This window comes from Alligator sinensis, unplaced genomic scaffold, assembly GCF_000455745.1.
Source record: "Alligator sinensis unplaced genomic scaffold, ASM45574v1 scaffold308_1, whole genome shotgun sequence".
Lineage (NCBI taxonomy): Eukaryota > Metazoa > Chordata > Crocodylia > Alligatoridae > Alligator > Alligator sinensis.
Window position 1 is genome coordinate 1,765,517 of NW_005842041.1, and position 13,065 is coordinate 1,778,581.

A 13,065-nucleotide genomic window follows, 5' to 3' on the forward strand; every position below is an offset into this window, starting at 1 on the left:
CTCCCCCCTCCTCCAGCCCCCCAACCCCTTACCCGCCAGCACTGGAGCCCTGGTGCTGAAACATGCAGCCTGGCCAGCCACGTGTTTCAGCACCAGGGTGAGGGCAAACCATAGAGATGCTCTGGCAGCCAGAGCGTGTCTGTGGGAGAACCCAGCCTCTGGTTGCCTCAGGGCATGTTCTGGGACTGTGCCCTGCCCCGCCTTTTTAAACATTGATTTTTATTTTTTAGACCCCTGGATATTCAGGGGTCTAATTTTCTCCCCATGCTGCAAGTTGGCAGTGCGGGGAACATTTTTTTGTTCCTGCATGTGTCTGTTGCCCCACCTCAGAGGGGTTTGAGGTGGGGCAAGAGGCACATGTGCGCTCATTTGGACGTGCCCGTAGAGGGTCCTCTATGTAGAGGTAGAGGGTAGGTTGGATTGTAGTGTGCATGGGAATCTTAACCTTTCAGTGCATCAGTTTTCCCTTGGGCTACAATATTTAGCACGTAAAGGCCTTTAGATTTCTAATGTGTTCATGGTTTTTAAAGGCCTTTTGTACCTTTTGATAGAAGAAGCTGTACAGAGTAAGCAAGAGTAAGCTTGAATGTCATAATACTAAGGTTGCAAAGCATTTGAGTCAGGAAAATATGAAAGTTTAGGTTGTGCCCCTAAATTTATCTCTGGCTTTTTGTACATACACCTTTTTAATACCGTTCTAAGTATATGATTGCATATTATTTACCTGAGACTGGCTCCAGGGTACAGTTTAGCCAGGGAACAGTCAATAGAATTGCTTTCGGTCATTCCTTTCTTCAAGCTCCCAGGAGAATCTTTATCAAAACCTTTGCAGTTTAGGCTGTTGGGTTGTTTTGAGGAGCCATTAAGGGATAGATTTTCATAGAAGCTAAACCAAGCCTTTCGTTTTGAATGGAGAATTTTAATTCACGCTTTTTTTTTTTTTTTTTTTTTTTTTTTTAAGTATGAGGAAAATAGACAAAATTACTGGCTGTTTTTTAACATGAGCCTTGAGATTTTTCACACTAACCCAATGAATGAATGTTCACACACAAATTACAGATTAAAAAAAAAAGTTTAGATTTACATTTTGAATTGACAAAATACTTCAATTGCAATTGTGTCTTCAGTAAGATTTAAGAATACATCACCATTTTTCTTGTAAATGATTACAGATGAAAATTTGACATTCAGTTGTACATTATTAGATCAAGATGTTATCTGGTTAAATTAGTCTATAGCAGGTGTGGGCAAAACGATGGATTTGGCTACTGGCCAGACTCCATTTTCTAGCAGCCCCTGCCCACTTCGCTGAACTTTTGTTGGAAATAGCCTGTGAAATCCTGGCTTACTACAGACTACCAGTAATTTCACTATAGAGCAGGGGCAGGCAAAGTCCGGCCCATGGGCTGAATTCAGTTTGCAATGGACTCCATTTCCCAGCAGCCCCTGCCCACATCACTGCGGATGGTTTCTTTGGAGACCCAAAGAGTGGCAGGGCCATGACAACGCAGGGCTGGGGCTTCCATGGTGATTGGCCCAAGCAGCACTGGCAGAGAGCTGCTCTGGGGCTGGGGTGGGGATCTTGTGGTTGTGACAGTGTGGTCCAGAGCTGAGGGAGAGCCACGATCCACTGCCTGCACAACCCAGGTAGGGGCATGCAGGCAGCAGATCATGGCTCTGCCCTGCTGCCCGTACACCCTAGGCAGAGGATCACGGCTTTGCCCCAGCTTTGGACCACGCTGTCACTGCTGCAAAATCCCAGCCCTAGAGCAGCTCCCTACCCAGCCACACACCCTGCCAGCTGCTGGGAAATGCAGTCCACCATGAGCCAAATTTGGCCCATGGGCCAGATGTTGCCCTCCCCTGGTCTATAGTGAAATTACTGGTAGTCTGTAGTAAGCTAGGATTTCACAGGCTATTTCCAACAAAAGTTCAGTTCAGGTTTTATTTTCAATAAAAATTCCCTCACTGAAAGTCAATATTTTTCAGATTGCACTGGCCTGTGTTAAACTGCTTGATCTAAGGACAATAAAATTTATCTCCGGCAGACCATGATTTAAATTATTCTTGGAAAGTTTACAATTATTTGGACAATTGCACGATTAAACTCAGGAAATTCTGTGACCCTGGTCATGAAAAGGGCCATCATCAGTTAGAACAACAGATGTAATTAGATGTAAGAATAAGAAAGGAGATGGATGTTTATGAATTAAAAGTAAATAGAGAAGTACTAGTCAAAAGTTTTATGGAGTCTTTCAACCTAGTCACTACCAATAGATTTTCTTTTCTCAAGTATGAGCAGAAGTAGGTTTAGGAATTATTTGAAGGTGAGAGTAGGTCAACTGAAAACCAAGAAATAAGAAATGTAAAGAAGGTATGAGAGAGAAATTAAGAAGTAACTCTAAGCAGTGACTCTCTAATTAGGCATGATGTCCTATGTGTGCTAATGCAAATGCTGATAAGCACACGGAATAGCCTAAAGGATGTTAGTGAATTCTAATGGAAACCATCATTGCTACTGAAGGGAAATTTAATGTAATGAAGAATTTTAAGAACATATGAAAATTACCAGCAGCAAGGTAGGTGCAGGTGACCTCAGCGATCCTTTCAGAGATGCATGTGAGCTAAGGTAAACATTGTAAGAGCAGACCAAGTGAATACATCAGTTGTACAGGGAAAAGTGATTTTTGATTCACTGGGTCCTGCAATAAAGCTTTTTATGATGGCAGACTCTTCTGATTAGGAGGAGAAAAGTTCTTGACTCACTCGGATACAAAAGTAGCATTATGAAATGTTAAGATAGGAGATGAAATGCATAAAGTAACTGGTCTAAATGACATGCAATTTAAGGGAATTAAAATTAATTCACTGTGCTTCTGCCTTTACAGTTTTTGAAAACTATTAAGGTACTAATGAATGAAAGAAAAATGTATCAATGGTTTAAAAAATGCAAATAGGATCCTAGCATCATATCCCAGACATCTAAATTCTATTCCAAATAAAACAACGACAAATTTTAATATGAGAAATACCAAATGTATACAAAAAAGCAACTATGAACTTTATAAGAGCCATGCTATTAGTTGAACAGATCTTGATGGACAAACATGACTTGGTGGTAGAATTATAAAATTAATTAATAGGAATACAATTTATGAATCTATGAATATGTACTGAAATTTGGATTGTAGTTAATAGCATGATTGGGTCTTATAAAACTTTATTTTGATGTCACAGAATGAAATCTGGCTCAAGGGTCAGTGGAAGAGTAATGGCAAATGGCATCGTGCCAAATTTGATAGAAGGTGTTCACTGTGTTGCACTGTCACCAGTGCAAAATCATTCTGTTATAACAGCTCCTTAATTAACTGAAGTAAGAAGTTAACTATGTTCATGGAATTCACATTTGATACTGAACTAGCAGGATTTTGGAACACTGATTAGGACAAAAATAAAACAAAAGGCAAGTGAGAATTAAAACTAGATGAGCCCTACACTCAACTATAGGGAAGTCAGCTCTCACTAAACACAGAACCTAGATCCTGATTCATCATACCAAACTGTATGAAATTGTGCCTCTTCAAGAGTGTGACCACTAAATAGACAAAGGGTGAAAGGGAAACAAATTATGCTGAAGACATAGTGACATAGTACTTAGGGTTGGAAGGGACCTAAACAGATCATCAGGTCCGACCCCCTGCCCCGGGCAGGATCGGGTGCCGTGGTTATATCACCCCTGCCAAATATCTGTCCAGTCTCCTCTTGAAGACCCCCAAGGTAGGAGAGAGTACCACCTCACTTGGGAGCCCATTCCAGAGCCTGGCAGCCCTAACTGTAAAGTAATGTCTCCTAATGTCCAGCCTGAACCTTCTCTCTAACAATTTGTGGCCATTATTCCTAGCAGCCCAGGGTGGTGGCCACCCTGCTGCCCCTTGACCATGTGAGTGGCCCTCCTCTGGACCTTCTCAATACTAGCCGCATCCCTCTTGAAGTGCGGCGCCCTGAACTGGACGCAGTACTCCAATTGTGGGCTGACCAATGTCACAAAGAGGGGAAGGATCACCTCCCTGGACCTGCTTGTGATGCATCTGTAGATGCTCAACAAGGTGCGGTTAGCCTTACTGACCGCTTCCTCGCATTGGCGACTCATGTTCCTCCCGGAGTCAACAATGACTCCAAGATCCCTTTCTGCCACCGTGTTGACAAGAAGGGTGTTCTCCAGCCTATAGATGTGTGGCTGGTTCCTTCTCCCTAGATGCAGTACCTTGCACGTGTCTGAGTTGAATTTCATCCTATTCTCATCCACCCACCTCTGTAACCTGTATAGATCTAGCTGGATTTTGTCCCTCCCCTCCCGTGTGCCCACCTCACTCCACAACTTGGTGTCGTCAGTGAATTTGGACAGCATGTTTTCCACACCTGCGTCCAGATCGCTGATAAAGATGTTGAACAGTATAGGTCCCAGGACCGAGCCCTGGGGGCCTCCATGGCCCACATCCCTCTAGGTCAAAAACAACCTGTCCACCACCACTCTCTGGGTGTGACCATCTAGCCAGTTTGCCACCCATCTGACTGTAGGCATCAGTGCCTCAGTCACCAAGTTTTTTTAAGAGAATCTGCTGGGAAACCGTGTCAAAGACCTTCCTAAAGTTGAGGAAGACAACATCCACCCCGACACCCTCGTCCGGGGACTTTGTGACCTGATCTAAATCTGGGGGATTGAGGCTTGAGGAGGAGGAGAGCGAGTCACAGCTACATCAAGAGACTTTTTTTTTTTTTTTTTTTTTTTTAAAGAACTCTGTGTCAGAACCAGGAAATGAACCCATTCCTTTTGAGTCCCATTCTAGTGCCTTCATCACCTACTAACCCTCACTTTGCTTTTGAAATGTCTCATCTCAGTGACCATTAAATCCAGCAAGGGTTTACTGCCTTTAAACAACAGCAGCACCAAAAATGTTATGATAACAATACCCCTAGTCATAAGCCTGTGGCACTATTTTCAAAGGGGCTCTGGAGTAGCACTGGATCATTTGCGCCTGAGGTCTGGTATATCTGGTACTTTCCTTCCAAAGGCACGTACCCACTTTTAGCTATGTGCAGTGGGTACTTCTCATATTGAATCTTGTACCAACACCAGCTCCAGCTTCTTTGAACAACCGCTGTAGTCGATCTCTGGGGTATCTGAAACATTTCATAACTAAAAGCAACAACTGAAATTATTCAAAAGCTTTTGGAAAAGGAGATTGCATAAGTATGGGTTTTGAGTGAGAAACAGCAGTGGCAGTTGTTAGATCCTGCATTTGCCTAAATTGCTCACACAGGTATGGCAGTCTCTGGAAATCATTATAAACTAAAGGAGATTTTCATGAAGCAGCCCCATAACTTGATTAGAAAATGTACAAGCTTTAATATCTTGGAAATGTTTACTTCATGTAAAGTAGATGTTTGCTAAACTGTAATGGAAATCCTTAGACATGACAGATAGTTTTACAGTATTGCAATAATTATCCTCAAGCCATTAGCTCTGTTAGCTTGTCAGTAATCCACAGGAAATGTTCAAAGGCTTGATTACTTTATTAATTACTGTCTCTTCTCCTTTCCTTCCATTATCCCATGAGCCCCTCCACATATATACATAAAGATGCATTGGAATCTAATGCACAATTCACACAATTGCACCTGCTGCCATGCTACATGTGCATGGCAGGAGGCATAATAGTGGGATCGCGAATCAGATCCCATCAGACCAATTCCAGGCTCCCCCTGCACCAGTAAGAAGCAAGCTCCTGCAGCTAGGAGTCCTCTCAGCTGATGCGATTCACAGCCACAGGAATGCATTATAAACCCCCATGGTTGGGAGACTGCAGCTTATGGGATCTCTCAGCCATGGGAGCATACCACAGTTCTCTGTGGCTGGGAGACTGCAGCTCATACTCATGCAGTCTCCCAGCCACAGAGAACTGTGGGGTGACTTAGCCACAGGGGTCCAAAGCCCTTACTGCTCCCCTCACCACGGGAAGCCCTTTCAGCTGGGAGCTCCCAGGTGTGGGGGTGCATAAGGACCTCCCAAGCTGAGAGCTTTGATCAACTGATAGGGGTCCCAGCCTCAGGAGCCCCTGGCCACACATTCAATTAATGGCATGATAGAAAGCAGCTCCAAAGTTATTACACACTTTGTGCAATAACTTTGCAGCTTATTCCTGCTTTTATCATGCCATTGATTGAACATGTGGCTGGATGACCATTTAAGGTGTGATTAACTGGTAAAAATTTCACTTGTAGATGGGACCTACACTACCCACTTTTTTTCTTCTGACTTTTTGGGCAGATATTCAAGGGATGGTTTGTAATTTAGGAAATGTTAAAAAGCATATAAATTGCGTGTTCTAAAATAAAAAAAAATTAAAACTTTGATAGGTAATATCTGATATGAACTCTCTAGAATAAAAGTGATATTTGCTTGATCTGTGAATTTAGTAATAGCTTTTGTAGGTAGCAGCCTGTTGATTTTTTTTTTTTAACATAAAATTTACAAACCCTCTGTTAATGATTGGTAAAATGTTTATAATCCAGTAGCTTTATTCATTGTGAACTCTCTTTTCTTCATGCAGCTTTAAGGTCCTCTCCTTCTAAGAGACGATGCAATTCTATTGCAGCTCTAAAGGCAACATCACAGGAAATCATATGTGCTGTTAGCCAAGAATGGAAGGATGAAAAGCATGACATGCTTACTGAAGGACAAAGTTATTCCAGTCTTGATGAAGAAGGTAGTATGTTAGACAGTGCACTAACAGTGAGGCCACAATTTCTGAAAATATACCCAGTATGAACATGAAGTTTTAAGACTGAGCTGTTCTTTTAGCAGAAATTCTCATATAGTCACATTACTGCTAAGTAATGTCCTTGGCCTTGCTGTGTATTCTGCTAAATGTATTGGGTAGCAGTAGAAACTAATCTTATGGCATTAAGGAGATTAGGAGTAGGTAGAAGCATATACACTGGTTAGATGACTATCAGTGTCTTGTCAATTAAAATGTTAAGTGCTGCTGGAGAATACATTAACAGCACTTGTGCGTGTGTGTACTTATAAAGATAGGGTAGATATTATCTTTTCTAGTAGTTATAAATGAACTTTAAAAAAGCCTATAGTGAAAATATTTTTATATACATTTTTCCCTATGCAGTATTAGATTCCCGGCACCGGCCAGATTTAGTGCCAAGTACTCCATCTCTGTTTGAAGCAGCTTCCTTAGCAACCACAATTTCTTCTTCTTCTTTGTATGCAGATGAGCAATATCAACGTGATGGAACTATGCTTTATTCCAGCAGGTAATGGTCATTTTAATTTAAGTTGGAGAATGTCATGTTGTGTAGAAATAGCCCTTACCCATAAATGCAATAATTTACAACTTTTTGCTTGGCAAACAATCAATTTGCATGATAATGCAGTTGGTCTCAGTCTCTTCATAGGACAAATTCTGCCTCTGTGTGAAAGTGCACTGCAAGCAGGCATGCTCTCTCATGCTACAAAAGCATCATGTATGCAGCAAGAGTTCAGAGTTAGTAGGTATGTGTATACAGATATGTAGATCCAAAGACCCGAGTTGCCAAATGCCTCAACATTTCTTATCATGGAAAACTTATGGAGGAACATATTCATGGGCTTTGAGGAACATGAGATTTGGAGCAGAAAAAATATCTTCAGCTTGTGCATTTTCTTCTTTGCACTAATACTAAGTGGATGAAGATTTGGGGGCACCTGCTGATTATCAGGGAGAAAAAATTCAAGCAGCACTTGAATGGGCAAAATACCATAATAAGTCTTAATCCTTGTAAACATAATTAATGCATCTCTTCTTCGGCAATTCCTCACAGCCGAGGATGATTGCTTTCCATGATTGTCTTATCCGTGTGTCCAAAGATGGCTGATGAGGCCTATCCATGATCGACAGACTCTACTGCAGCTCAGATATGTTTCTGTGTGCGGTGGGTGCCTCTGCATTCTCGATTTTTGTCTGCAGCACATTGTTTCTGCCACTTCCACTTTTCCATCTCCTGTTGTCATACTGAGATCCCTGCAGCAGACTCTTCTCCATTTGGGTTAGTCCTGGGCAATAGTTTCCCATGATTTGATGTTGATGTTGCTATTTTTTTTTTTAAGTCAGCCTTGAGGATGTCCCTGAAGCTGTTTCTCTGCTCCCCTCCTGAGCTGGCTGAGCTGGGAGAACAAAATTTGCTTTGGGAGTCTGGAGTCAGACATCTGGATTACATAACTGGCCCAACAAAGTTGATGTTGAATGATAATCACCTCAATATTCATGGTATTTGCTTGCAGGAGGACTCTAACATTGATGTGTCTGTCTTCCCACTGGATTCAAAGGATCTTCCACAGGCAGCATTGATGGTACTTCTCCAACAACTTTAGATGTCTCCTGTTTGTTGTCCATGTCTCAGCTCTGTACAGAAAGGTGGGGATCACAGTTGCTTGATAATCCATGAGCTTGGTTTCAGATCTGATGTTGCAATCTTTGAACATCCATTTCTTCAGGCATCCAAAGGCTGCACTTGCACATTTGATGTGATGTTGGATTTCTTCATCAACATCAGCCTTCTGCAAGAGATGACCTTTGAGGTACGGGAAATACTTAACAGCATCTGGAGCCTCATAGTGGATTTGGATTACTGGAGCTGGGAACTATTCATTAGGAGCTTGTTGGTGGAAGTCCTTAGTCTTCTGAATGTTAAGCATCAATCCTATTTTCTTGTATGCCTCAGTAGATGTTGATGATTGCCTGAAGTTGTGATTCTGAGTGAGCACATGTTTACAGCAACATCAGCATACTGGAGCTCATTGAGGAGCGCATCAGCATACTGGAGCGATTGAGGTTGGGGTGGTCTTGGTTTTGACTTGGAGTTGGCTGAGGCTAAACAGCTTACTGTCCATTCAGTAGTTTAGCTCCACTGTGGCTGGAAGCTTGCTGATGGTCAGATGTAGCATTGCAGCAAGGAATATTAAGTATTAGAGCAACGATATGGCCTTGCTTAACTCCTGTTTTAACCTGAAAGGATCTGTGAGAGATCCATTACAGAGAACCACCACTCACATGCTGTCATGGAGCAGGCAGAGAATGGTGACAAATTTTGGTGGGCATCCATGCTTCAGAAGGATCCTCCACAGCACTTCTTGACTGAGAGCCGAAAGCTTTCATGAGGTCAAAGAAAGCCATGTAGAAAAGCTTTTGTTGGTCTCAGCATTTTTCCTGCAGCTGGCGAGCCATGAAGATCATGTCAATTGTGCCTCTTGACACCTTAAACCCATACTAAGATTCTGGGAGAAGCTCTTCAGCAAGTGGAAAGAGACGGTTCAGAAGGATTCTCTTAACAATCAATTGGCTGTGGTGGACAGCAAAGTGATTTCTCTGTAATTTCCTCGGTTGGACTTGTCTTCTTTCTTGAAGGCTGTCACAATCATGGTGTTCCTAAGGTAGTCTGGGATTTCCTTGTCATTCCAGATCCTTAAGATGAGGGCAAGAAGCTGTGATGTGAGCTCCTTTCCTCCCTGTTAGAAAATGTCACTAGGGGTTTCATCAGCTTCGGATGCCTTATTGTTCTTCATCTGCTTGATAGCTTTCCTCACCTTGTCAAGGATCAGAGGGATTCTGAGATCATCTCTGACTAGGTGTTGTGGGATGGAATTGAGAACACTCTCATCAACAGCAGTCTCGATTGAGAAGGTCTTCAAAATAATTCCAACGGGCATTAATGGTTCCCCTTTCCTTGATCAGGTCTCCTCCATCCTTAGATCTCTTAGGGGGTTGATCTCTAAGTGCTTGGAGCATACATGGTTTGGTGACTGAAGAAACTGTGCATATTGTAGATGTCAGCAAGATGTTGAATTTCCTTAGCCCTGTCTTCCCATAATTTTTTTTTTCATTTTGTGGGTCCTCCTTTGGACCTCTGCCTTGGCTTGTTGGAGATTTCAATTTATTTTGCTTGGAGTTGGTGTCTTTTTGCCAAGCACAAAAGGCCTTGTGCTTGCAATTGATCAACTCTTGGATCTCCTGGTCATTCTCATCAAACCAGTCTTGATGTTTCCTTGTAGAGAATCCAAATGTCTTTTCACAGGAGCTGATGACAGTGGCCTTGAGGGCACGTTGCTGACATCCTTCCATTATTGATTGGCATTCACCAGTTTTTTTGTTGAGGCACTGGCGAAGGAGGTCTTGCTTGCTTGGGTCCAAATCTCAATCTATGTAAACATAAATAATGTATCTATACTACATATAAAAACAGAATATAAATATATACTATATATAATATACTATATAGTGTAATTTTTTTTTAAAGAGACTCCATTATTTTTTGAAAACGTTTTAAAATAAAGTCCCATCTTTTTTACTAACGCTACTTTAGGTCAGGGGTTGGCAACCTTTTGAGGCTTTGGGCTGGATTGACCAATATCAAGTCAAAGCAGGCAAGTGCATGGAAGGTGGGACTGTTTTTCCCTGGTAAAGCACTGAAAAAGTGTCCTCAGATGGCAGTCATCCCAGCTGCAGCAGTGGAAGGAGACTATTGCCAAAGCTCCCTGCCACTTCAGGGAAAAGTGTTGGCTGCAGACACTTTCCCTGTGCCACCACAGTGAGGAGCATGGTGCTGGGCACTTTACCTGTGCAGCTTCTGGGAAAAATAGTAACAGCAGCTGGATCCTAGCACACTCCCGCTACCTTCCCGCCCACCTCTGACCCAAATTGGGTCATGTGCAATAGCAGAATTTTAGGCATCTAAATAACTTCCCTAGTAGAAAGGGTGTTTTGGAACATCCAGGTGTCTAACTCATTTGGTAGACAAGGTTCTTTGGGTGAATCTGATATCTTTTATTAGACCAACTTCAATAGTTGGAAAACACTTATTAAGCAAGTTTTCGGGTGCAAAAACCCTTCGTCAGGCTAAGGAAGTTTCAGCAGTTGGTGTGTGCTCTTCCTGGATGGAATGAAAAGTAAAGAAGCCAGGGGCTGGGCTGGTATGCATACAAGACAGGTAGTCAGTGAAAATGTAGATTGAGGAGTCAGTGGGTGAGAGAGAGGCTGGGGAGGGGGAGGAGAGAGAGAAGGGGGATGAAAGTGGAGAGATACCTGGGGAGTCAGATGTCAGGCAGGTTATAATGTGTCATAAATCCAATGTCTATGTTTAGTCCATGATTTTTAGTATCCAGGAGGTTGACGAAGTGGAGTTCATAGGCTCGTCTCTGGGAACTGTTTTGTAAGTTTCCTTTGAAGATCAGGACTGAGAGATTGGAGAGAGAGTGGCCCTCCTGTGAGAAATGTGCCCCTCCAGGTAATTGGGTATTTCTGTCTTTGATAGATTTCCGGTGTGCGTTCATTCTGGTGCGCAGTTGTTGTTTGGTCTCTCCTGCGTATTTTCCGTCACGGCATTTGGTGCATTGGATGAGATATATTACATTTCTGGAGGTGCAGCTGTAAGATCCAGGAATGCTGATGGCTCTGTTGTGGGGTGTAGTAATAGTGGGGGTGGTGGAGATGTGTTGGCAGGTTTTGCATTTCTTGTCATGGCACGGTCTGGATCCATTTGGTGTGTTCTGGGCTTGAAAGAATAGGGTCTCTTTCTAGTATGGGTTGCAGTTGTTTGAGGATTTTCTGTACAGGTTCAAGGGAGGGGTGATAAGTCATAACCAGCGGTGTGCAATTTGTGGGGGGGTTTCTTCTGTACTGCAGCAGTTCTTCACGTGGTATCCAGGTGGCTCTTTCAAACGTGCAATCTACCTCTCTGGAGGAGTGTCCTTGTTGGGTGAAAGCCTTTTTAAGATTGGTGAGGTGGCAATCCCGGGTGTTCTCTTCAGTACAGATGCAGTGGTATCTGAGGGCTTGGCTGTATATCACAGCTCTTTTGGTGTATTTAGGGTGATTGCTGGTTCTGTGCAGGTATGTATGTTGGTCTGTGGGTTTCTTGTATAATGTGGTCTGTATTTTATCATTCTGGATACTGATCATCGTGTTTAAAAAGGAGATGTTGGTGCAGGAGTATTCTAGAGAAAGTTGGATGGAGGGATGGTGATTGTTGAATTTCTGATGGAACTCAATCAGAGATTGCAGGTTTTCAGTCAAATGGTGAAGATGTCATCAATATATCTTAAGTATAGCAAGGGTTTGATGGTGCAGTTCTTGAGGAAGTCTTCTTCCAGGTGGCTCAAAAAGGTTGGCATACAGTGGGGCTATGGGCACCAAAATGGCCCCACACTATGCCACGGCTACAACCTACACCCCTGTAACTCATTTGGTGGTATTTGTGTGTCATCCTCTTGGACTTAGACACCTACATTCTATCAAGTTTCATATTAGGTGCTGAAGTCCAATTATGGAGTATGGCATCTAAAAGCTATAACTAGGAAATATTCACTAGCATTGAGGCATAAGGTTGACGCTTTAAATCTACACAAAGCCTTACCATTCTGGCTTTGACAGAGAACCAGCTGGATTTGTCCTTTCAGCATTCTCTGTGGTCTCTCTACTCTCTCTAAGCTTTATTCTTTGAATGATTCCTTTCTGTATTCTGTGAAAGCTCAGCAACCTACATGGAGATTGCCTATGTTTTGAATTTATCCTTAAAGCATAACACCATTAATTAATGGAAAATTGGTTGCTGGCCTCTCAGGAGCAGGTTTCCTAACTCTGCCTTGAGAAGCCTCCAAGCAAATGTTGAGGTGTTAAGTGCAGTAACAAGTAATTAAAGGATTTGGATACATTCATGCAGAGCTACCAACTTAGCAGAAACATGCAGCTAGTGTTGCAATTAGTAGCTTATATTGTCTTGATACTACTGACCGTTGTAAATAATATAAAGTCCATACCTAGGTTCCTTAGCTTGTGAAACTGACTACAGTAATAGCTCTGCTATCCGGCATGAGTGAGGAATGCTGGGTGCTGGTTATGTAAAAATGCTGGTCACCTAAAAATACCGGAAGCAGCAGTGGGGGGTCGCACATGGCAGCCCAGGGTGGTGGATGGTGTGGGCTGGTTGCACAGAGCTTGCACATAGCGGCGACGGCAC

General features: G+C 42.7%; 1 protein-coding gene across 4 annotated transcripts in view; it reads left to right on the forward strand.

Annotated features, from left to right (window-relative positions):
* The window catches only part of PIP5K1B (phosphatidylinositol-4-phosphate 5-kinase type 1 beta), a 172,640-nt gene that overhangs the window by 108,690 nt on the left and 50,885 nt on the right, over window positions 1-13,065 (forward strand). For all 4 annotated transcript variants that reach the window (XM_006022615.3, XM_025202980.1, XM_025202982.1 and 1 more), the window contains 2 exons: window positions 6,612-6,767; window positions 7,185-7,329. In XM_006022615.3, the coding sequence (XP_006022677.1) occupies window positions 6,612-6,767; window positions 7,185-7,329 (301 nt within the window). The remainder of the gene's footprint in view (window positions 1-6,611; window positions 6,768-7,184; window positions 7,330-13,065) is intronic.